This window comes from Brachionichthys hirsutus, chromosome 22 (genome assembly GCF_040956055.1).
Source record: "Brachionichthys hirsutus isolate HB-005 chromosome 22, CSIRO-AGI_Bhir_v1, whole genome shotgun sequence".
Taxonomy (NCBI): Eukaryota; Metazoa; Chordata; class Actinopteri; order Lophiiformes; family Brachionichthyidae; genus Brachionichthys; species Brachionichthys hirsutus.
In genome coordinates, this window is record NC_090918.1 from 1,432,066 (window position 1) to 1,458,319 (window position 26,254).

Below are 26,254 nucleotides of genomic sequence, written 5' to 3' on the forward strand. Positions count from 1 at the left end.
CGGCGTCTTCTTCGCTTGCAGGATGTTAAGCGCCCGGACTTCGCTTTCCAATCCTTCTCGAAGCGGAACCAGACACTTCGGCCGCGTTTCAAAGCGTTGGTAGTTGCCGCGGCACCGCCGTCTCCAAGGCGTCTGAGATTGCTTTCTCTTTTCTTCTGCGTCGTCGTTATAAACAACAACAACAACAACAACGTTAAATTCGCCTCTGATGGAGACGTGGAAGCGAGGGTTACATGAAACCGGCGTTCATGATGATTCTGTCATTATTCTATTAACGTTATATCAATTATGTTTAAATGTAATAATAATAATGGACGTTTCTATGGGCTCAACTCGTAGTGCATTATTCAATTCAATTTGTACCATCGGCCCTCCCGACCCCCACCGACATTCACTCGCTCGCTACATTCACACGGGCAATGTGGGTGAAGAGTCTTGCCCAAGGAAACGACGACAGTGTACACCTTTGCCGGAGCCGGGAATCAAACCACCGACTTCTCGATCACAGGACGACCCGCGCCACCGTCGGCCCATGTACTCATTAGAGAACTAACATTATACGTATTTTTTTATATATATATGTGTGTGTGTGGGGGGGGGGGGGGGGGCAGGGACAGGGACACTCTCTCACCCTTTGTCTCCTGTCTCATTCAGATGAGGTAACAGAAACCTCCCGCAGAGATCAGGAAGTCTTTGTCTGCCTTGGTTTAGTGTTGCGCCAGATGCTGTGTGTGTGTGTGTGTGCGTGTGTGTGTGTGTGCGCGTGTGTGCGTGTGGAGGACATTAAGTGTCTTTAAAAAGCTCTGTGGTGCTGATGCAAGCAGCTGCACATCGGACGCCATCTGTTGCTGCTCATTTGACACGGTAGAACGAGAAAACATTCACTGGCAGGTTTCAGGTTCGATTCCCCCCCCCCCGCCTGCGTGGGTTCTGTCCGGGTTCCGCCGGGTTCCTCCCGCCACCAAATCGTGATGTTAAGCACGACGGCACCGAAAAATGGCCCCTTCCTCATCCTAAGGTGTATTTGGAAGTTATTTTTTCATTTAAAACTATAAGGGTGAAGTAGAAAAATAACATCTTCAGTCACGGCAGACAGACATTGTTCAGGTCGGTGTGAGCGGGGGAGGGGGGGGGGCAGTTTCACGTCGTGGTGTCGCCTCTCATGGAGGATGGAGGCTCATTTTGAACCACGGTGCAAAATACCGAAGCTGCCTTCATCGCCTGTGTGTGTGTGTGTGTGTGTGTGTGTGTGTGTGTGTGTGTGTGTGTGTGTGTGTGTGTGTGTGTGTGTGTGTGTGTGTGTGTGTCACAGAGACAAAGTGTCACTGCGACTGAACAAACATGGGATGGCAGCTGACGCACACACACACACACACACACACACACTTGTGCGTACAAACACAAATGAGGGGTGGAACCAGTGCAGACGGGAGCACAGACGGCTCACTGACGGTAGAGAAGGATGATTCCAACTTGCGTTTCCGTCTCCGGCTGGTTTTTTTGGATGTGAATCGCCGTTCATTCTGGATGTGTGTGTGTGTGTGTGTCTGACGGCGTGTGGAAAAATGGGCTTTGCCAAAAACTTTGGCAAAACTTTGAGGAGATTATCTGGATTTTTCTGTCGCTTCCCAAAAGCGATGAGACGCTCCGGACGGCTGGAGGTCATCCTGCTGTGTGGGAACGCCGGTGAGTTTGAAGCTTGTGTGTTTCCATCGTCTCTGCAGACGCCGGCTGGATCTCTGTTTTATCGTCGGCTCGTTTGCACTTTTCAAACCTTATTCACTGGAAACTGAGCTGCACTCAAAAATGTCACTTTGTAAGTGCAAAATATTTTTTTGGAAAGTGAAAAACAAGTTCAAATTTATCTGCAACTTATTTACAATGAATATAAAAATGATGCAATTGTAACGCAGAGAGCGCAGACCTCCGCCGAGCAGCTGGTTCCCCTCCTAATTGGGTTTACACCGTCCACATGGTGATCTGGATCATCACCAAAAGGTCATACATTGTTCTTGATATCTTTATACACCAGCCATGAAAAGTAGAAGTGGTTTTCTCCATTGACTGCAATGTTAACAAAAAAAAATTCAAAGGAATTCAAAGTTCAGGATCTCTTCTGGATCATCACCTGTTCCTGGTAACATTCCCAACATTTCCTGAAAATTTCCTCCAGATCCGTCCGGAACCTTTTCAGTCATCTTGCTAACAGACAAATGGCGGCGATCACATAACGCCGGCCTCGGCGGCGGTAACAAAGCTTTTAACTGTGTCTCCATTGTCGACCACGTGCGTTGTTTGCACGGGTTCTTAGTAGCTGTGGCTAATTGCCAGTATAGTGTGTGTGTGTGTGTGTGTGTGTGTGTTTTAGAAATATGATAGTAGTTTTTAATTCTTTCCAGCTCAGGCTTGATATCATGATAAAACCAACGAAACAGATGGTTGCTGTATTTAGCAGACACCTGTCTTTGACCTCTGACCTCCGCAGGTGGAAGGATGGAGGTAAAGTTTAAGGTTAATACATCCCGCACCGTTTATGGACAGCTGTGTGTGCAGGAAGAACGATTAGGGAGTCGGTGTGAAGAGACAACTCGCACAAGGGGAGGAAAAACTGTTGCGTCTTTCCAGTCTGTGGTTTCCGACCTTTGACCTCTGACCCGAGGGCCTGCTTCCTTTCACAATAAGAGCCGTCTGTGTGTTGATGCACACAGATATACCTGTGTGTTTTAGAAATGGAGCAGGATTCAATATTGAGTGATTCATCCCACCCAGTGTGATTTGATTGGTTAAATTTGCACATTTTCAAATAAATATCTGTCAGTCTGTATTTTTAGAATTTTACAATTTTCCGTAAAGAAAGGATTTAATTTATACATAATGTTTTTAGTCAATTATTCATCATGCTAATAAGACCTTCAATATTTATAGACTTGAAGGCCATAATTGTTCCTTCTGCTTCAAAAGTGTAAAAAGAGGAAGAAAAAAGCCGCCAAAAGACACACACTGTAGGTGCAGCAGAGCGTGGCAGCAAAGTGCAGAAGGACTATTTGGAGGAGGGGCTAACAAGCTACAGGTGAGGAAAGGGGCGGGGTCGAACAGGAGAGCAGGAAGTCACAGATGATCTGAACTGACCAGAGCTGTTCACTGACCCCCCCCCAAAGAAAAGCGAGCTGGGATATTTTTTAGATCAGATGTGACGACGTGTTTTCACATCCATGAAACGTGTTGTGTTGTGTATTATGGGATGGATAGATGTCTCTGTTAAAGGAGGGATTCCGAAGGCCTCGCCGGTTCTTCCTCTGTGGATCAAGTTCTTTGTCAAAAGGGATCGAGAGGAATGCATGCGTGAGCGAATGGGTGGCAGCCGGAAACACACACACGCACGCACACACACACACACACACACCACACAGCCATAACAAACTATGTAATAGAGTCAGCAGTCCTCCGTCGTCACACTGCGGCCTCCATTTGACTGTTAAATCAGCCTCTCAGCACAACAACACACGCGCAGGGAGCACGGCGGCAACGCAAATCAGCATCTGAGCACCAAAGGCGAGTGTGTTGGTGCTGAATGTGCCTTAACTCCTCCGCGTGTGTGTGTGTGTGTGTGTGCGTGTGCGTGTGCGTGTGCGTGTGTGCGTGTGCGTGTGCGCGTTGTGATGTAATGTCGCCAGTCTCGGCGAGGATGCCGAGTCGTGTGCCCGTGTGAGGGAGATGGGCGATGGGAGCAGCCATGTGCAAACTGTCGGATAAAGTAGGACAGAACGTGAAAAAGAGTTCACCAGGTAGGCTCGTGGGGGGGGGGGGCGCACATTGAGCTGTGTGTTAGCATCTTAGCGTGGGGAGTGTGTGGGACGGGTCGGAGTCGATTCTGGACGACTCCCAGTTGCTTCAACGCTTGACGGTCTGGATTCTAGCTCAGGAATGTTTTGATAAGAGAAACGCGCGTATTAACGAGTAGAATTTGCCTTCTATAAAATAATAAATGAAATTTGATGCCTTTTCCTCTGTTTAATCTCCGGATTTCAGAAGGAGCGCTCGTATCAGATCATTTGCATACACGTTAAGTGAATGGACACACCTGCATGTACCTGTCTTCTATTCTGTCCCTCTGCAGGTTGTAAGTACACCTGCCACGCGGCGTGTCGGGACCGGGTGTCGCTGGACTGCCATCCTGTATCTTCATCGGTCTGTCAGGACCACCTCGACAACAACACGCCATTTCCCGTGAGTACGAACGCTACAAAAATGTACGCGATCTCCACCGTCAAGAGAAGGAAGCGATTGACGTAGCCGACCTGCGGCAGCAGCGGCAGATGAGGGTGACGGTAATTAGCCTGCGAGAAGGTATTTGGCATCGATGTTGTGGACAATCAGGAATATCAGGAAGCAGGAAACGGGAATGAACTGGAGGTACTAATGAAGAGAATCATATAAAAAAAAAAACATGGTAGAAAGCTGATTGGCCAACAATGAAAGTGTGTTGCTGCGCTATTGGATGGATGTTATCTCATTGGACAGCCGTGATGTAAGACTGAGCGTGTGTGGGGAGGAGTGAACTTCTAGTAAACTACTAGTGAACTAGTTAACAGTGCAGTGACGTAACGTTCCCAACGGAACTTTCAGCTCGAGCTTCATAACTGGTCGTTCTAAATGTCAGTTACAAAACCGAGGAGCAGGGAACGGGAAAAACGTGCGTCAGAATGAGTCCCGATCCGATTGAAAGGTCATGTTTCGTGATGTTTAAGCGGCTCCTGATGTTCAATGATCATAATTTTATAAATTCTGAATAATAATGTGGTCCAGGGCTTTCGATGGCATCACGTGATCTTCGTCATCGGTCAAGGAATTGCAGATGTTCTCATTTCTTTACTATCTTTTCACCAGTTTTAGTATGAACTGGCAGAACATTATTAAATTGCTGACCTCCCAGGTATCAGTGTAGTACATCACATCACCGCCTGGGGGCAGTGTTCTCAAATATATAATCTTGCATTGGGCGACACAGGCCCAATGTCCAGGTTGTTGCTGGAGCCTATCCCAGCTATCTACAGGCGAGAGGCAGGGTACACCCTGGACGCGTCGCCAGCTCATCATAGGGCCACGCGTAGACGGACGATCACGCACTCACGCACTCACACACTCACACACTCACACACTCACGCACTCACACACTCGCATGTGTAACCGATTCACATGCGTTGCATGTTTTTGGTGGTGGGGGGAAACCACGGAACCCGGAGAGAACCCACGTAGGTACAGGGGGAACATCCAAACTCCTCACAGAAAGACCCCAAGTTGGGTTCGAACCTGTGACCTTCTTGCTGCGAGCCTGCAGCGCTACCCGCTGCACCACTGTGCTGTCCCATCCAATGAACCCAATGCTGTAGTTCTGATTCTACATGTTTTCACTAATGGCACAAATTCCAATGAGCTTTGATAGGACGTTGGACCCCAAGTCAGTGCACACACCCACAATGCATCACTCACTGAAACTGGGTCATAGGTTCAGCAGTTGTCTGGCTCATGTTAGAGTATTTGTTCTGATCACACCATTGTGTGTGTGTGTGTGTGTGTGTGCGCATCCACAGTTATTTCACTTACAGAAAACGAATGACGTAAAGGGATCAAACAACTTGCACACATTTTTCTCCTGATATTAAAGTGTTAATTTCAGCATGAGTTATTGATGAGTCATCAAAAACAATGTGAAATGATTCCTTAATGCTTGGAGCCAAGGAGGTGGATCTGAGTAAAGGGACGTCGCCATGGCGACGTCACCATACAAAGCGGAACATGCTGTGTTTACCACTTCTCTGGAGCTCTATTCTTTCTGCAGGTTTAGGGTTAGGGTTAGTGTTGCCCTCGTAGATTTTCGGCTTGCCCCGCAGTGTTTACGCCCCGCTTGGCCAATAACGCCAACACTGATGTTTCCAGTCAAGACGGAGTGTCTCTGGGTTTGGCTCCGCCCTCTGTCAACAGTGATGTGGGTTTTTCAGCTGACACGAGGAGGATTAACTTAGCGCATTTCAAACCAACACACACACACACACCTTAGTGCCTTTTACATTACGTCAGTTCTTAAGTGGCGTATAGACGTGCATGTAGATCTGTGCCTACATTTTCTTGGAACTACATATGCAGTATTTCCTCAAGGTGTCTACTTGCGTTCTACGAAAACTGAACTGAGACCAAGAACAAGGAGTGTCAAGTAAAATATATATTTCTTTAAATTAAAAGTAAATTTTACTTTACAGATTTGGATGGTTTTGACACCTGAAACACAAATATTATTATTACGTTAATGTACAATGCACATTTATATTACAATAAAAAAAAAAAGCATTTGGAAGGTGTTTTTCTGAAGAGAATAATTAGTGAAATTGATTTCCTTTTTCTCCTTTCTCCCTGTTTTTTTCCCCTCATTTTCAAAAATGCTGAAGCGTCTGAAAGAGCAGCAATGTCGACATGCCGTTCTCACAGCGTTTCTGCTCGTCTGTGGCTTGTGGTGGAGAAACAATCCACAAACTGAATGTCAGCAAAAGTGATGAAAGGCGTGATTCTCTTTCTGTGTATTCAGGCCCGGCAGCCGTGAACCTGCAGAGTGGAGGTCGGCCAATGACGGCTTTTTAAAGGACAATAAAAATAACCATGTTCTGCAGAAGAAAAGTTCGATAATGTGGTCGGTATCCCTGGTAGCAATGTCACGAATGTTCAGATATAGCTTGTTACTGGGACGGCTCTGCAGCTGCAGCCTTTAGTCCCAGTACGGCGAACTGGTTGGTGTGGTGGAACCCCTCAATGTTTTTTTTTTTTTTTTACATCCATTGGTCCAACTTTATTGCTCAGTGATCTTTGAAGCTAACATGCGTACTAGGATAATCCATTCTTCAAAGCGGTATCATTCTAATTAATAATCACCAGGGAAAACGACCATCGTGGCTCATCCAGCGGTTTTAAGCCCTGCACAGAAAGGATTCGAACCCGGTACCTTCTTGCTATACGGTGACGATACTTTCAAGTTCTTATTTATTATGCTGAAGACAAATCGAAAACAACCATTGAGATACCCTGAAAATGCTTTTTGACCAGCAGGATGTACGTCGTTGCCGTTTTAAGAGAATGTTGTCCCAACAAATAAAAACCATTCTAGAGTGAGTAATGAGCTCTAATGTGCCAAACTGGACATGAGAGCATCTGTACAGCATGACTCAGCGCTCATCCTCTGTCCTGTGATTGGTGGGGCTGAAGGGAGAGGCGGTAAATGATTGACGGAGACGAAGAGAATAGCCGGCCACTTCCTGCCTTTTGGGAAAGACAAACACGAGCAGAGGGAGAGCGATGGAGGGATGTTTGTTCATTCTCTCTGTGTAATAGAGTCTCATTCAGGTCTCTGATGGAGACCCGTTAACACCGTCGGGTCCGATCGCTGATGTCTGGAGGAACGACAGACGGGCCTGAAGGTGGAAAATGCTGCATTTCTAGAAAAAGGAACATTTACATCCCATAATACATCCCAAAATATTTTATTTTTGTTGATATTTATGAAACGTTATGCTCACAGTTAAGATAATAATTTGTTGTTTTACTGAATTTCACTTTATAGTTTTGGTGAAACTCAGCAGGAAATGAGATTAGCAATAGAGTGGGTTAGAAAACCCCATTTAAAAGCAGAAGGAATGTGAATGCGTTTCCCCTCTGAGGTTTCATGGTTAGTCATTAATGGCTATCGGCCTGCTGAGGATAACGCGGCAGTAAATACACACTCGCAGGGGCACGAGCAGCACAACAAACAGGAAGGGAATGCACAGTAAAGCGTGAGGTTACACGTCTCGGGGTGGGAAACGTTTTCTCTCCTCTTTCCTTGCGTGCTTCTGTTTTTCTCTCCTTCAGAATGAGACTTTAGGTCTCACTTTCTTTCTGTACATTTGACCCCTGTTGATTTTACATCTAAGCTGCCACATTTAAAGAAGGATTTTAAAGGTTATTAAAAAAGAATAAGGGCTGGTATTTTCGATACTAAATAAAACTTATAAAACAGAATTATGTCGGTGTGAAAGGGATCTCAAAATGAGACATCCAGTAAACCACCCCCCCCCCCCCCCAAAAAAAACCCCTCCAAGAACAAAAGCCTCAGCCTAAACCCAGCACTCCCATTTAATCTAATTCAATCATCATCCTAATTTCAATGATTAATCTAACCCAGTAAAACTTTCCACATCGTCACAGTGTTCTTATAATGTTAAAGAATTTAGGGCAGGAGGGGGGGGGCATAGATCCATAGCCCACCTGGATTCACTCCAGATCGCGATCATTTATTGATTACATGAGCATTAATCACACTTCAGTGTCCATCTTGCAGGTAATTCAGGTGTTTGCAGTGACACTTTCACCCATTGGTCCAAACAAGATGCTGGAAACGCGCAACAATAATATTTCACACTCATAAACAGTCACAGATTTGACTGTGTTGACAGGATATTAATGATCATGGCGAACAAAGTTGGGAGGATGTTTTGCAGGGCAGGCCAAAAAGGGAGTCGATTCAATTTTGAGATAATTCCAAGAGTGACTGCATCCAGATTTGAATGATGAATGGCGTCTGGCTGAAAATCCTTCCCCTGCGGCTAAAGGTCTGGGTTCCCTCCGCTGTTTCTTTGCTATCATTACATCTCGTCTCCTTCTTCCTTTCCTGTAAACAAACATCGTCACCATCACCGCTCTTCCTCCTTAATCGTCAATCCAATCCTCTAATCAGCTGCTTATTGTGCTAAAGAAAATACAAACAAGGCGGACTCTTACCTGTTGAAGGTAAAGGGTGACGTCTGCGGGATGTTAAATTTGCCGAGATTAACTCTTTCAGTGCCAGCCATTTTCAGCTCGGCTATATGCCGAGTTGCCCCAGTTTTCGCCCATTTTGGTCGATTTTCCAATCCTCACAGGATATTCTCTACTATGACTAAGCAGACGCCGAACATATTGAATGAAAGATCAAAGTATCTTCTTTCATCAGGAACCATTTTGCGTTCTGGAGTTATTGGCCGTTGAAGAGGGGCAGATTTCAATGTTTGGGTTATAAAAAAACGTCTTTAGATGTCATTGGCACTGAAAGAGTTAAACATGTTTACCCAAAATATAAATGCAAGGCTTGCGGAAAGAAAGGCGGGCAAGAAGGCAAAAACCAAGAATGGGGAAAGTCATCAGAAGTTTTCATGTTTAATGAAATAAGTTACTACTAACGTTTCAGCTGTGTGAACTGTCTCAACTCCATTCAGGCTTGCTTCAGGAGTTATTTATTTATGAGAGAATTAAACTGTTAAAAATGTTTCCAGTGCATTAAAACAGTGAAACCACAAAGAAAGGCGACAGTGTTCAACAGTAAAAACATTCCAAATGCACCAAACGTTTTCCTTCTGGAAGGGCGAATGTGCCGGATGAGAAAATTAAAAGCAAATGTGGCGAGGAAAAATCTGAAGAACACATGTCAAACACAGAAAGGAGGAGCAGCGTTTATGAGCCGCTGCATGAAACAGCAGGATAAACAACGGAGAGGAAAAAAAAAAGATTTACGACTTCAGATTTACAGATGAAGATCTAACAACACTGAAGCGTCACATTATTGTCAACAAATGTGGCATTCATTTTACACACAATGTCACAAAACCCAGCTAAAGTCACTTATAAAATGATCTAGAACACATCCAATGGAAATCAGATTTTTAACATTTCATTTCAGAGGTCTTTTCTAAGAAACAGAGAGACTCTCTAACCGAGCTACGACTTGCGAGCAGCCACAACAGCGCTGTAATCTCTGTGGATTGTGAGGGATTAACTCCTCGGTCTGAAGCGCTCCGGACAGACAAAAGCTCCTCATAATCAGCTGCCTGTTGCAGAAACGGGACACCAGCCGCCGGATTAGCGTCCCGACAACAGACGAGCCCCTCTGATTTGGCTCCTAACGTGTCCCAACGCATCTTCTAGCTGAAATACGGCAGACTCCAGCTGAGCCCACGCCGCCTCAGGGGAGGCCGGAACTCTAACCCTGAGCTTTTGTTGGTGGTTAATTATTTATATCCATTTTTCATCTTTTGATCTTGCCGTTTAAATCATTAAATCAATTACCAAAGGACTGGAGAATGTTTCTAATTCTAATATTTTGGGTTGATAAGGAGGCTTCTTTCTGCTATTTGGCTTTTCATTATGAAATAATGGCTCGTAAAGATATCGCTCATACATCCCGTTGTTGCTGAAAGCCTGCATGAGTATAAAATTAGATCTAAGCTGTGAAAGAAAACCTCATTTTAGTGCAAGTTTTTTTAGTTTCCTTCCTACAAATGGCTGTGATAATAACAACAACAATGCGATGCTCCTTTTGTCAGTTATTATATGAATTCAGCCCCATATTTAGTTAAGCAATAGCAAAGGCTGAGCGATAGAAACATAAATACAGGTGAACGATGCCAACGAAGGTGCTGCTTTCAGGTGGCTTTGTTCTTTTGCTGTGAATGCACACTTGAGATCTGAGCTGATTCCGAGGTTCAGACTTGTAAAGGGCACCGATTGATCACATCAAGCGCTGAGGATGCCTGAAAGGGCCTCTCAGCCCTGAACAATGTCTGCATCTCCAAACCACAATCATCAGTGGAGAAAAAAATGTGACCTCAGTGTGTCCAGCAGAGAAAGTATATCAAAGCTGCTCTCTGAGCGAAGAGCGAGCAAGAATCCAAGTAGCCAACTTGTCAAATTGCATTGTTCAGTTTATGTCAGACGGAGGGACATGATGGACCGTTGTGGAGGACAAACATCTTGTTTGATGCATTCGGTACATTGAAAGTGGACTTTTGTGGCATTTCGTGTCATTTTTTATTTATTTATTTTTGTCTGCAGCATAAAACAAAACTCGGATTATTTATTTCCTGCTCAGGAGTCAAGAGAGGAGCTCGATGTGAACTGAACTCTGTTCTGTTTTTCTTCTTTGCCTGTGGGAGGGTGAGGAGGAAACATAGATGCGTATCAGGGCGGGACGCGGCAGCGCGCTCCTCTCTGTTTGTTGGGTTTTATCTTGGATCCGGTCTCTATCTGGGCCTGGATGATCGCAGCCTCAGATGCCGACCAGCCTCGCCAGCCTTTCACCGTGAATGACACGCATTCACCATTCATGCGACCTGAATGCAGCGGCAACCCGACTGTTAACTTTAATGTTAAATACACAGACGCAGACTGAATGCAGAGGCAGTGAAAGAAAGAAAATAAACGTTGCTGTTTCAATAATACCCCCCCCCCCCACCCAAAAAGTGTTGAATTGTGGGGCGATGAGGAAATAAGGCGCATCTTTCTGCAGAGAGGTATTGACCCTATCCTTTATCGTATGCAAAAAGAGAAATGGAGCCATGCCCTTCCAGTCCGTTTATCATTGGCAACTTGATTTTCCTGTCAGAAGCAGATGTCAAAGAAGTAATACCGGTATTCATTTTAAAGTTCAAAAGCCAGAATTGAAATATAGGTTGTTTTCTTTCTCTGTTTGATTAAGATAAATGTGGCCTGTAAGTTTTTGTTTGCAGTAAACTGATTATCTGGCTACATTTCATGTGATTTTATTTTAACATCAAACAAACAAACATAAAGTGGCAAATCGCTTTTCTAAATTACACTTCTGTTTTGTTTTCTGTTTCTTGAAATGCTAGAGTAAACTACAGTTTTAACCCTTCCACCTCCTGTCATGCCGCCCCCCTCCCTCTCTTTCACTCCCAGTTTAACCATCGAAAGCCATGCAATCCCCCCCCCCCATGCGGTGTAACCCTACAGGGCTGAAGTGTTTGAATTGAGGCCTGCACCGCTGTCTGTCTGGGATTATGTGATACACCGAGGCGCTGTGTTATCTTCTCCTCTTTGATCACCAGACACTCAGTGTTTTGTCTGTCAGGATGATTCACGGGGGCCTCCAGGAGAAACATGGGATGGTGGGGAACTCGCACGCACTCGCACGCGCACACACAATATATCAGTGTCTAAACCCCGCATGCACACTGCCGATCTCTGCGCACACAGTCAGGCATGAAAATGCAACTCAGAAAACCTCTGTAAGGAAATGTTTGGATCAGTTCCAGAGTCCCTGAGGCAAAGTGAGTACCAAAACAAAGGAGTACACACACACACACACACACACACACACACACACACACACACACACACATCCTCACAGGTGTTGAAGGACTACTTGGTCTGATGTTTTTTTCTGTTTCAACATTCTCAAGCAGTGTATCTGCTTTAGCTCTGCATTCAAATGGAAATGTGTTTGTGTGTGTGCGTGTGAGAGAGAGTGTGTTGTTGTTTATGCCTTCAGGCTTTGTCTTTCCTCTATTGGTGTAACAGTCGGCTAGTTGGTCACTGCAAATGTTTTAAAAAGCTATCCTGTAACAATTGCCCATCATTCAGCCTTTAAAAATGACCCTCACGGGCACCCATAATCTGAAGCATAGCGTAGTACGGATTACATGGCTGTTTTGGTAACTGGCGTGCCACAATGTTTAATTGCTGTGTGTTTGATTGACTTGGGGCTTAAATCCTCATCATGCTTCACATGATCACATGACTCAGCCGGTCCTGGTAACCCAAACAATGCGGGATGCTGTTCCTGTTGTGCAAGTTTCTATTGTTGTTGTTTCTGCAATCTAAGGTTCCATCACTTTGTTCTTGTAACACAAAGCGCTGACTCAAAATGTGAATCTTCCATCTTCGCTTTCAGTGAAACTGCATAAAAAAAACCCCGCCATCATCATTGAAGATATTTTTAAGACACCATGTTCAAAACTGAGACGAGGATCTCGTGCGCAGCAGGATTTTTTTTTCGTGAAAAGCCTTTGAGAAGTTCAAAGTTGGAATCATTTGATCACGTTTACTATTTCTAAGCTTCAAGCGTAACTGTTGGTCCTCGTGTTTAAAGTAGTTTTAAACCCACCCACCAACCTCTAGTTCTGCTGCTGCCTGTAATTAGAGTGCAACCCCCCCCCCCCCCACTTACAACACATCAGTGCATAAATACAAAGTCGCCTCTTTCTCAGTCTTACCTGCAGAAGGTAGGAAGGTAAACCCCGCCCCCCCCCCCCATCCTCCTCTGCAGCTACCATTAGTGGGTTTTCTAAATAAGGCACATTCCTTAACTTCGTTAACTCTCCATCGCCCTTTGCCCTAACCTCTCACATGGTATGACTTCTCACTTGTCACACTTATTTGCCCCAACAAACTTCAACCAAGTGTCTAAAGGCAAATCTGTCCACAGTTATATTTATATTTACACAGCACAGAGTAACTGAGTCTAAAGGGAGCCACATCCTTCTTCAGTGCAGTGGGGATGATAAGATTAAGATTTAACTCATCTATAGACCTTGTTTGGTGTTTTGCTGTTGCTCTCTATCCCATTAAAGTCTCATCGCCGTGGTTACGTGTCAGTGTCAGGTGGAGCGGCGGTCGACTGGAGCCTCCGCCTGCTTTGAAACTGGATTAATCTTTAACCAGACCTTCAGCTGCAGAAACTGCTTCCTCAAAGGGAGTAAAAATAGACATCGCTGGAGGATAAAACTCCTCCATGAGTCGCTAATTAAGTCTTCACGGGGGGGGGGGGGGGTGTTTATCTCTTTGAAATAAAGATAGAACCATTACTTTATTCGAGCGGACCCAGTATAAAAAAAACCCACACTTAGCATCTGTTAAATTGGTTATCAGGAAGAAATCAGCCCGTTGGCCTCTGGGCACCGGTCTGGCTATTTACTGTCACTGAGGAGTCATTTCAAATGCCTCCGGGGCAAATACAAGTTTGCATACCAAAGAAGGAAGGGTCACGGCTCTTTTTCAGTTTTACAAAAGCCCCGTGATTGATGGACAAGATGTCTTCTATGTCAGAAATTCATCCGTCTGATGACCAGTTTTCTGTCTGTGAACTTTTTTTCTGAAATAACAGTAGCTGAAACGTCTCGATGTGGGTCGCTTCTTATTTTGGAAACAACCAAATTACTAGTTAAAAAAAAAGAACTAGTGTACAGGTTACATGTAAGGTCCATAAAAAAACATCCTGTTAATTCTTTTTTATTGTTAGGAAGGAGCTTTAGATGAAATAAATGTGACTGGCAGAGTAATGCAGGAAGCACAGGGACCAACCCCTGCTTTGGAATGCAGGTAATTTATAACTACATGCAGAACTGCAGATCCGACCGAGCCACCACACCACATTCCCCTGGCACAACCTCGCTGCCTCTCCGCTCCGCTCATACGCATGATGAGAATGCAGCGCGTAGTTCATTCATTCCCTATCGCTGCTTTTCCAATTTACTCTTCAACATATATTTTCTATTACTGTTCAATGAGAGCAACAATGAAGCAATATTCCAGAGACTGAGGCAAAAAAAAAAAAAAAGCCAGGTTCAATAATCTACACAGCAATGATTTAATATCAATTTATTTATGCAAGACTACTTAATGGTTGTAGGGAAGTTTTTTTTTTTTTTTTTAAAGTATTGTAAGAAGTACATTTTTGCTTTTAGTTAGACTATTTGTTCGACAACTGGTAGGCGTCGTGGGAAACATTGTGGAATGTGTTTTAATTTCGATGGGCTCATCATGCTGTCATTTGCTTTGTGCCCTCGTGTGAACAGTGTAGTATCTGATGCTAGCGCCAAGGAATGTCAATGATGTTTAACTAAGACTTGGCTCCAGGCCAGAGCGACCGGGCAACAGATTAACATCAGGACTTTACACATATTTGATTTGATGGTTCTCTGGTCCAGGTTAATGAAGAAACTATTTTTCACCCTCGATATGAGAATAGCTTCTCACCACCGTGCATGACCCTAATCAGGGCAAGCGTTTAGGAAAACGAATGAACGTCTGATTTTGAGCAATAATTACAGACACTGTAGATATTTGAGAGGTTCAGTCCGGCCATTGGTTTTAGATTATGCATCATTTCACTTTCTAATCAAAAATAAAATTGAACTAGGATAGGCGCTCGGGCCTAATGAATGTCAAAATGCAAAAAGAACAAAACAAACCCGTCAGCGTAGAAGTATTTAAGTATCATAAAGCACCATTTCAGGACAATAAGGTGATGCGCCTCCTTATCTGTGTCCTGCGTGCATCTTGGGTGGAGCTCTACTGTATTTTAACTGACGGTTTGGCTGCCCCGGACGCACCATATTTATTTTTGGCATCTGGTTTTAAATTAGAGCCTGTATGCCTAAAAGGCTCCCAGCATGTGCACTGCTTGTTCCCAGAGCTGGTGCATGTGTTTGCTTGTGGGTTGGGGTTTTATTCAGTACAGATACACCATAGATTTCACCTCATAGTTTAACTTTTATATCCATCTGAGACTTTTACTCCAATGAAACTGTGATAGTGAGATCCTTTAACCCTGCATGTGAAATGAAAGGTGAAGACAGACGGGTCACTGCAGACAACTTCGTCAATTCTAGGCAACAGCTAGCCCTTGATGGTGCGATATATGAGAGACCACCCCCCCTGAAGAAATGAGTAAAACTGCATTTTACAACCGTATAAACTCGGTTTGCTTATCTACTGAACGTATTTTATATGCAAGGTTTGAACATGTTTTATATTTCTTATGTGCGCTATAAAAGACGAGCACACAGGCTACATTTATTAGCATTTTTAGACGTATTTAACTTGTCAAACTGATAACAAATGCTGGTTTTACTGACATAATGTAAGTAAAAAAGTTTTTTTTTTTTTAAACAAACGCAGTTTAGAATGGAAACCATTCCTGGACTCTCTGACTCAGACCAGATTCCGGACCTGGGGCCTTTTCTTTTACAGTTTGCGTGACTTCGCGAGACAACAATAAGACTGATGCTAAAATGAACATAAAATCTGTCTCCTGCCATGCCTAACCTCTCCTCCTTTGAGTTTCACGTAGTGAACATTTTAGGGGACTGCAAACCAAAGCTATTTACCACCACTAATTCTCACATATTAATAATTCAAAAAGTAAGAAAAAGGCTTATTAGCCTCTTTCAAGCTGGAACGCTTTAGGGTTTCGCTTATAAAACATTCACTGCAAATAGAGAAGGAAATAAAAAACATTTTATACTCATTAAAAGTGCCTGCTGAAGTTTGTGGCACAGCGGTTGCTAAAAGGTTCAGATGGAAAAAATACCTCCCTGCAAGAGACAGCGGCCACCAATTTTGTGGAAAACCTTGAAATGCCCAGAAATCTAGAGTGAGAATGGAATGTTCATAAGTAATTAAATAAATACATAAGGTAGTATTTACTCTGTGTTTCTTTTAAAGCAGCTGTGCTATATAATTGACCTTTAACCTTCTACTTTCAGATCGTGGCTAACTTTACTCTGTGGTTTAGGCTGACTTCTCATTTTGACATCGCACACCTTAAATGTCAGCAGGAAGTAAAAATTGCAAGTGGGAAGCTTGTTGTGATATTTCTGTAGTTTAGAAAGTCATTCCGATGAGAAGCGTTTTTTTAGCAGTTGAATAACGGCTCACAAAACCTTCCGTCCCTTTCGGTCACATGTAACTTTCAAAACTAGAAAAGCACTCAAGCGAGCGCAGACCTCCGCCGAGCAGCTCAATCAGCTCCTAATTGGATTTACATCATCCACATGGTGATCTGGATCTAAATTGTTCTTGGTATCTTTATACACCAACCATGAAAAGTAAAAATGAATCCGACTTGATGTGTATTTTTACCAGATTTTTGAATCTGTTAATGAGGGTTTCAATGTTAAAATTTAATATTTTTTCCTAAAGTCATTGTGGTTCCGATCCAGATGAAATTCGGTGGTAAGATGGAGGTCCTCACCCTACATGACTGTCAAATACCATAAATATCGGCCAATAATCAACCGAGATATTGAGGAACAAATTGTGAAGCTCCATTGACTGCAATGCTAAAGAATATTTCAAAGTGATCCAGAATCCAGGATCTCTTCCGGATTGTCACAAAAATTCAATCATCTCCTCCTGGTAACATTCCCAACATTTCCTAAAGATTTCATCCAGGTCCGTCTGAAACCTTTTGAGTTATCTTCCTAACGGACGGACGGACAGACAGATGATTACATAAGCTATAAGGTAATTAATCCACCTCACATCCTTGAGGACAAACGGGAGGAGGATAGGGTTGGACTCCTACCTGACAGAATGACATCAACACTACAGGGCCCCCACATCAGCCATTATGTTTCTGTTTGCTATGTATGGCTTTATGAATGCACTGCTGATATTTACAGGCTGGAAAGATAAACAGCAACAAAGAGAGATTCACTGAAGCGAGCATGCATAGCCTGCAGTGCCATTCTTACTCATCAGCTGTTGTGTAATTGCACGTAGGGCTTTGAACAAACTTTATAATTTTGCCACGATGGCATTGCGTCCCAGGATCCTGACACTAGAAACCTACTCCTAGCTTTTGTTGTGATGTGTTCATCTTCAATAGTTAAGAATCACAAAAATCACGTTTTGTTGATTTCTGATCTCATTCGCATATGTTTGGCATGTCATAACATTACTCCCCCTTGTTCCCATGTCTCAGTGCATATTTCTAAATGTATATTTGAGGAATGTGAAAAATGAGGCTCTAAAATATATATAATTCATTTTTTAGTTTTTAGTTTGTTGGTTTTCTCTTCCTGCATCTTCTTCTGCAACGTGATGGTTTATTTCACTTGAAATGAAAATCAAACCGCTGATTGGTTGCCGAGCTGTATTTTGCGTGACATCACCAAGTGTTACACACGCTGATTGGTCGGCACCAAGTGACTGCTTGTGGTGGGCGTGGCCTTACTGTAGACCGGCTGTCACACAGGAAAGTTAAGCCGTGCATTGAGCAGGGGGGGACGGGGTGGACCTCGTGAAGTGCGCTCCGAGGGATTTTATTATTTTGAGAGTTTTATAGAAGTTAGCGGACTTCTTTCTTTTCAGCAAATGACAGGAAGTTCGTCGTTTATATATATATATATATTTAAAAAATGGAAGTTGTAAATGAGTTTAGAGCCATGCGGTTGGACTCAGGCGAGTGACTGACGGGAGAAGAGGAAGGAGATTCGCACACCGAGCAAACAGACGTGTCCGTCTCTCTCTCTCTCTCTCTCTCTCTTTTTTTTTTTTTTTTCTTTAGAGTTTATTTCAGTTTTTCCGGGGGGGGGGTGTGTTTAATGCGGTCGATTTCGCGTCAAGAGGTTTTCTCCGCCAATGACGTGGAATAGCACGATGAGCAGTGGCTACAGCAGCTTGGAGGAAGACTCCGAAGAGTATTTTTTCACGGCCAGAACCTCTTTCTTCAAAAAACCTTCGGGAAAAGTCACAGAAAGCAAGGTAACCTCCGGGAACAATGACAGCTCCGCGCTGTTTGTGTTCTTTACCTAGCAGCAGCTGCTGCTGTTGCGCACAGCTGCTCTAATGGGGCCGGATGTCATTCAGGATTCTCTCAATTTAGCATCGCATAGTTTACTATAATAAAGACGCGCAAAATAGACTGAGCCGAAGCTCGTTTAATAGACAGGCTTGACTTCGGCGTGACTTCGGCTTGACTTCGGCGTGACTTCGAGTGACTTCGGCGTGCATCCAGTGTAAATAAACCGCACCCATTTGAATTGAAGGTTCATTTTCAGAGCTGGTTGGTTCAGAGCTGGTTGGTTCACCTGTTCCGGAATAAAATCCACCCTGGAAGCAGCGCAGACTGATCAAGAAAAACAAAAACAAAAGCCCTGAAGAGATAAAGATAATAAGGATTTATAAAGTCATGTTTTATTATTAGCTTTGCATATTCTGTGCCGGATTAAATTGGCAGAACTGTTTGTTTTGGAGCAATTTATATGCGTATTTCCGGTGCAAAGACCAATCTGTTGCATAATTCTGTGTCTTTAGCCTGCAATAGAGATGATAATATGTATTGTCATTTCCTGCAGATTGATGGAATTAGGGCTGCGCTGATTGACGATAAACAGAAGAAATTCAGTTTAATCACGTCTGGGATCAAACAAACAAAAAAAAAGGTCGCTCAGCAGGTCCTTTGACTAAATGCTGGGCTTTTCAAGTGGCACCGGATCCACAGGCACACACTTCTACTCGTACTTCAGTTTCTCACACGCTTCTACTGCAAACACAGCCGGTTTGTTCTGCCTGTTGAAAACTGGATATACTGCAAAAGAATCGGGCTCTTCTTCTTCTTCTTCTTCTTCTCTGGCCGCTCGATGTGTGTGTGTGGCGTGACTCCGTTGCAGATTCTGTAGCACGACCCTTCGCTTTTCCACCGGCAGACCTTTAACACAGTTCCTCATTCCTCAGGGCGAGAGGAGTGTGTTTTGAGATACGCGACGCAGCCCCCACAGCCGCGTAGGAGAGGCGGTGACATGTGGTGTCTTAAACCCCCCCCCCCGGTCCTGAAATGGGAGTCTGGCAGGACGTATGTCAGTTTCCCACACGCCGACGGTAATTACAACTCGAGAAGGGACGTGTCCTTGGGCAGATATGGTGTGTGTGGGGGGGGGGGGGGGGGGCTGCTGCGTGGATCAGGGAAGTCCTGTGTTCCTTTTTACGCAGCGCTCGAGCTCGAACTCTGCAACGGAGACTCTTTTCTGCGCCGTTCAGACTGGAAGCCTTAAACCTTCGTGGCTCCTTTTGATGTGCAGCAGCCCTGCTTTGAACCGGCTCTGAGGAGAGAGAGGAGGCGTTTCTCTTTCAGGCTTCTTCTTTTTTTTATCTGTGCAAGAGCGAAGTTGAATGAGCTTCAGTGCAAACAGAGACTGAAGACAAACGGAGAAAGCATAAAGACAGACGGACGCAGGATAGTCGGGCAGGGAAATGAGACATTAAGTCTGGCCAGAGGAGGATTCTTTGTCTCTCTATCCCCCTCTGCACGAGCAGGCACACGCACACACACACACGCACACACACACACACACACAGAGGCATTCTTGCCCACTACTGATCCACCTTTTTTGTGTGTGAATGGTGTGTCTGTTGGGAAATGTCACGCTGACCAGTCTGCGTGTCTCATGAAAAATGGCTTGATGGTGATCCCCCCCCCCCCCCCCCATCATCTCTCATCACTGCAGAGACACTGAATTCCTCTGAAGTCTGTTCTTGACACTGTATATCCCATGTACCAATAATACCACATAGTAATAATATTACCAGGCTTCAGGTTTTCTACCTAGTTTGCGCCCTGAATTCTGGGACAGAGGTCGGAATACACTCCAGGTAGGTTGCCGGGGTTACAATGTGGCCAATGAAAACCACACGATTAGTTTAATCTAATGAGCTCAAATGCAGTTTCTGTACGTCACGCATTGACAGTGCTTGTGTTGTGCTGGTTCAATGGATGCATGTCAGCAGGTTGCCCCCCCCCCTTAATCTGGTTCAGCTGACTGAATAAGTTCATGTATGATGGTGTAAGTCAGTAAGATCATATTCCTGGTCTTGTCTGCAGAATAGTCCAAGAACTTTTTGCTTTTTTTTTTAACCCGTGACTATTTTATTAATGTTTTTATATACGACAACTTGTTTTTTTAGTTGACATTTAACACATGAGGGGTTTAGCTTGTTCTCACATGAAAGGTTAAGGTTCGTGCCTCGTGAGTTCAGACTGAGTACTGGAACTCAGAGATGAGCCCACATGACGATGATGAATATATTTATTAGATAGAATGTTAGAGTACAAGTACAGTCAGACAGTAGCATGTATTACAGTACAAATAAAGTCAAACATCCTGTCTAAGAGGAGCATTTCAAAAAAGCCCTCGCGGTCTTGTTTCCGTTGAAAGTCCTCCTTCTTTACGTCATAAAGCTTTAAGCCCCACGACGCGCTCTGTCCATTCCATAAACCGTGCATCAGCTACATCCATCCCAAGACTCGCGTCGGACTCTGTGAAACCGATTAATCAGAGTTCCAGTCTCCCATCTCAGTGATTCTTGTAAAACCAGTGTTCCCAGTGAAAGAAATGAAGTACAGACCTGAGCATGATTTGAAGTGAAATGACCCGTGAGAGTAAATGGCGGGAGGATGTTGTTCCCGATCGACTGTAGAGCCGATAGATTTATGTTTCAGTCTTTTTACCTCCATATCTACGGCCGTGCTTTCCCTTATCTGTCCTGTTTTTATACACAGAGCGTCTGTCCATGGATCCAGTTTGACCAGTCTGCGTGCTTCTTCATTGTTTTCCTTCATGGGAATTTTGTTTAGAAACCCATCACACATTAAAATGAGGTCATCCTCGAATGTTGGCCATGACATCAGCGTCCTTATCTGTGGTTTTCATCTCCAAGGGCAGCTGATAGAGACTCTGACGGCCATGGTGGTAGGCAGATAGGGATCTTTTTTCTTTTCTTCTCGCTGTCAGGAATCTACTGTGTTTCATCACAGAACAGAGCGCCTTTATTGCGCCTCGCCGTTCTGTATAAATGTTAAAATGTCCAGAACGTCACCAAGAAACGGCAGTTCGGCGGCCGTCTTAAATCTGTTGTTTATCCGGTGCCTTTCCTGTCCTCGTGGACATGTGGGACCAAATCTAACCTTTCACATTCTTCTTCTCTAGACCTCCTTCCTCTGTCTGTCCGGCTTCATCCCTTATTCTCACCTCTCCCTCCCAGCCTCGTCATCCTTGTCGCTCTTCCATTGTGTGGCGCGTCCTGGCTTCGCTCGGCGGTCTGTCCGGTTCTCTCCACACCGAGACCTGCCGACATGTTGCTACGCAGCTACGAGCACGCTGGTCCAGAGCTCAGCATCTACTTCGATCTGAGGGGGGGGGGGGGGGGGGGGGGGTGCATGATGCTGCAGGAAGACCATCTGTTTGTTGAAAACAATGACGGCAGAAGAGGATTTCACAAGAGCCCCGTGATTATAGCTTCCTGTGTTGCACGTGCAAGAGGCCGCAGATCAGACGACGTTTAAGTGTCTTGTGTGAATTGCAGTCCTGTTCAAAGTTCTGTAGCGTTCAGACTGGCAACGCTGCCATGGCAACCCTTAACATGGGCGTTCTTGTCCATGAAGGACTTTGCCATTGTGCTGCACGAATCTTGATTAACAAGTTGCGGAGAGCTCGTAAAATGTGTTTTGACTGTATTTGAACTGAGCTTTGCATATGAGGGTTTTATCCTGTGGGAACGGTCCTGTGCTTCCAGTATAATTCTTATTTTCGGGTCACCCCCTGGACAAGCCGCCAGTTCATGGCAGGGCCACACAAAGACGGACTATCCTTCACACACACATTCACACCTATTGGCAATTTAGTGCAACCAATTCACCTAATCCGCGTGTTCTTTGGTGGTGGAAGGAACCCGGAGAGAACCCACGCAGACACGGGGAGAACATGCAAACTCCTCGCAGAAAGGTTTTGTGTTTTTGTGTGCCTCGCTGGAGGTTTGCACTCTCTGACTGGAACCTTTCCTTTGCCTTTCCTTGGCACAAATAACATTTACAACGGTCCCTACTGTACTTTGTTGCTTTGGAATTATCTTATAATCTACATACCAAGTCCAATCTATCCACGGCTTCACCAAAAAACAAGTCTTGATGTGCGAGCCAACACAAACTTGTGTGTGTCTGTTTGGGCTTTGTGACCTGTGAAGTGTGGACCGTATCTGCAGGTTGCATAAAGCAACCACAAAGCAATTTATGAGACTCTTTTGTCTCTCCCCTGCCTGCGCCTTGCTTTTCCAAAGGAAACGTAAGTGGAATTGTTCTAAACTGTGCGGCCCTCTCTCTCTCTCTCTCATCAGAGCCATAGTGCTTTCATGGAAACACACACACGCGCACACACACACACACACACAGGGCTCTACCGGAGCAGTAGGCTGTGTTGTATAATATAAGTAAATCTGCTTATGAGAGGAACCACCTGCGTCACGGGGAATGTGAGGTGTTTGAGAGGGAAAAGGAGCGATAGAAAGATACGCTGACCTTCAGTCTATTTCTTCCGCTTATCTCCTGATGTTCCGTTTTGGATCGGTTGATTTGATTTAACGCTTTCGGTGCCAAAGGGGTCGTTTTGGGCAAACGCCAGTGCGATGTATCAAGTTGAGTCTCCTCAGTGGGATCTTTTCAGGACTAAAAGTCGACCGCTGGAATCACCACCTGAAAGTTGTGCTTTAAACTGAAGGTATCAATGAATCAGTTCATTCTCAGACTGACTCGTGTTCTGTATTTAGAATGGAATAATCATTGGTTTCATCACTGTAATAATATTAATCCTTCTAATGACCGCCGCTCATAAACACAGGCAGCTGCTTTAGACAGACCCTCCACTGTACGGCTTCTCGTCGCCACAGTTCACTTGTGATCCGTTTTGTGCGGACTTTTGATGTGCAAAAGAGAAAGTAAGAATTAAATTATAATAAATGCAAAGTGCGGTTTACAGACGGGGTGTGTTCAGAAAGTTTTTAATTGCAAAAGGTTGAGGTAAACAAAAACAAAAAAGTGGCCTGTGAGCAAAATGTTTTTCTACTTACTTCAGTGTGTTAATGCAACGTGCACTTAAATATCCCCTGGGATGATCTTCTCCTGATACGTCAGCAATGCAGCCTTGCAATGAAGTCATAATTACAACGCCTGAGCCCACAACACAACACAATGCAACACACTAGTGATAACCCGTCTCCACCTGACCCCCCCCCCCCACCCCGCGCCAACGAGGACGTCGGCCGCATGCGTCTGTGATCTCTTCTTTTCGGTCACCGCCCAGCGCTCACGGACAAAAGGTGCGAGCGTGGAAGCGCCCTGTGTTTGTATCCTAAAGGCGGCGGAGGGGGCTGCCGTTGCGTCGCTGCCCATTCTACACATTACAGCCTGCCCTAATGTTGGGTTTGTACATAATGACGGGGCAGAGACTCCGACCCGTGTGCAGGATAAACCACCATTGTGTGTTATTAGTCCTCTCACGCCACGCAACAATCCAACACGGGAAGGAAACCCGGCCTCACCTGAAACCCCTCGAGGTCTGCGGGTTCTCACCGTGCGCTGCTTGATGTTGGTTCGTTTGTTGTGTTTTTTTTTATTGTTGGATTTTGTTTCACTGTGGTTGGATTTGCTGCCTTGATGTGGGGCTGTTTGTGTGTGTGTGTGTGTGTGTGTGTGTGTGTGTGTGTGTGGGGGGGGGGGGGGGGGGGGGGTGTTTAGAAGGGATTTTCCACTGAATAGAATAACATAAAAGTCATCGCCTCTCACACACACACACACACACCCTTTGAGTTTTCAATCTCAGGTATTGTTTGCCTTGTTTCCTGCTTTTCACGTCCTCATTTTGTCCACTTGCACACCGCCACCGCAGCAGCCTTTGCGTGAGTTATTATTGATCTATATTGATACAGTGGGTAGTGTCACACACCTCGTGAGGCCGGTTTATGATCAATATGCAAAAACGGAGAACGCTCAGCGTGCTTGTGTCAACAGCTGCCCGACAGCGTTCTGCAGGATGGAGCTGGGCGCCTGGAACGGCCCACATCTGGGCGTCTGAAGGGGTTCGTGATTATTTGGGTTTCTCTTAACCATTCTCATGTTGGGTTCCTCCGGATGCCGCTTCTCGCCACCAAGCCCAGCTCTGGGTCTGTGGTTTGGGGGCATCGGTGATCGGTTTGTCAAGACGCTGATTTCTTTAGATCAAACCAGCAGCTTCAAGTCAGCCTTAAGGCAGGGGAAATGACAGCGAACGAGGAAGACGATGTGTCATCACTGCTGCTTCACAACATGTTTCTACAAGATGTGAGGAAGCACTTGTGCAAGCCTGTTTACATACAACCAGATATTTCGTTACTCTCGTCGTTACGCATTTTGGGGGGCGTACTAGCGTATTAGCTGCTTTGGGAATGTCCACAGTTGCCGTTTAGGCAAATAAACATTTCTAAATAATAATTTCATGAGGTTTTTAGTCTTGAGCCATGTCAGGCGTGTGTGTGTGCATGTATGTGACAATCCCAATGTCATATTTACTCGTTATTACTGTGTGTATTTACACAAATTCACCTTTATAGACTCATTATCATGCAGACCTGTGGGCGACTGTGTATTTTGCATAGCAGCTGCGCATATTTGGCTTCAAAATACGGCTAAAAAATGCAATTTGTCACTCTGGACTATTGTATAGCTGCTAATGCCTGTGAGTTCAGCTGTAGTCGAAAACACAAGGCAGCCTTCCAAAAACCAAGAAGAGTTTAACCAAACTTGGTTCAATGTCGGACAAACAGAGCGAGGGAAATGTCGTTTCTACCTTGTCACCATTTCCTCACGTTGTTTTGAGTCCACATTGATTACAGTGTGTTTAACTCCTAGACAGGGTTCAACCTGCTGAGCTGGATGAGGAAAGGTGAATGACCTGAGGTCATATAAGTTGTAGCCGTTTCTCCTTTGCAAGTGTTTAATGTGCTAGTGAGTGCTAATCTTCTGTTTTGCTCATAAAAGTAAAGTCTCTTATTTTTGCATCATTATCATCGCATGCATAAAGCTTATGTCTCTCTGCCTTTTCATCTCTGTTCTTCTGCAAGGTCAGAATTAAGTCATGCGTGCTCCCCCGCCCCCCACACCCCCTCCCCTGGCCTGTTACTCAACTCTTTGAGTGTAAACGGGAGTGTTCCGATTTAGCAATCATTTGAATTCACAGGTTCTCCGTCCGGTGGGAGCAGTTCTTCTTCATCAGTTTTTCATGGAGCCTCCGATGCGAACTGCTGATTGGACAACATCGATCTTAAAATGTCACATTTATCTTCAAAACCGCAAAATTGACTAACTTTTTTTAAGTATGATTATACATTATTCTAGCTACAAATAGTTGTAGCCGTTTCTCTTTTGCTCTCCTACTATCCTTTATTTTTAACTTGGCAGTCTTCACTTCTTTTTATTCCTATTGCTTCGACTTCTTTCAGATCTTTCTCGGCCGTCATCACGTGGTCCTCCCACTGCGGGTTTAACTTTTTGCTTCTAGTCTTGCGTGCCCCCCCCCCTACTTCCTCCCCATCTTCCTCTGTTTGGTGATCCTGGGGGAAGGTCCTGATCCTCTGGGTGCTCGCCTTCAAACAGGCTCTTTTGTAGTGTCCTTCCAGTGAGTTGAACCGTGACTGTGCGTCCTGCACTGTAACCAAGCTGTACTTACGGAACCGCTCTGGTGGAACAGAGACAACTACGCTGGGATGTCGGTAGAACACTTTGATTCGAGCGTCGTGTGTCTGCAGGTTTTACTTCTCTCTGCGGCGACATTAGTGTCATTTTCTTCTGTTTTTTGAGTAACTCAGTGATACC

General features: G+C 44.7%; 1 protein-coding gene across 1 annotated transcript in view; it reads left to right on the forward strand.

The window, feature by feature from the left end:
• Window positions 1-26,254, forward strand: part of rassf3 (Ras association domain family member 3) — a 33,251-nt gene that overhangs the window by 1,342 nt on the left and 5,655 nt on the right. Inside the window, exon 2 of the mRNA XM_068755389.1 lies at window positions 4,118-4,227. Within this exon, the coding sequence (XP_068611490.1) occupies window positions 4,118-4,227 (110 nt within the window). The remainder of the gene's footprint in view (window positions 1-4,117; window positions 4,228-26,254) is intronic.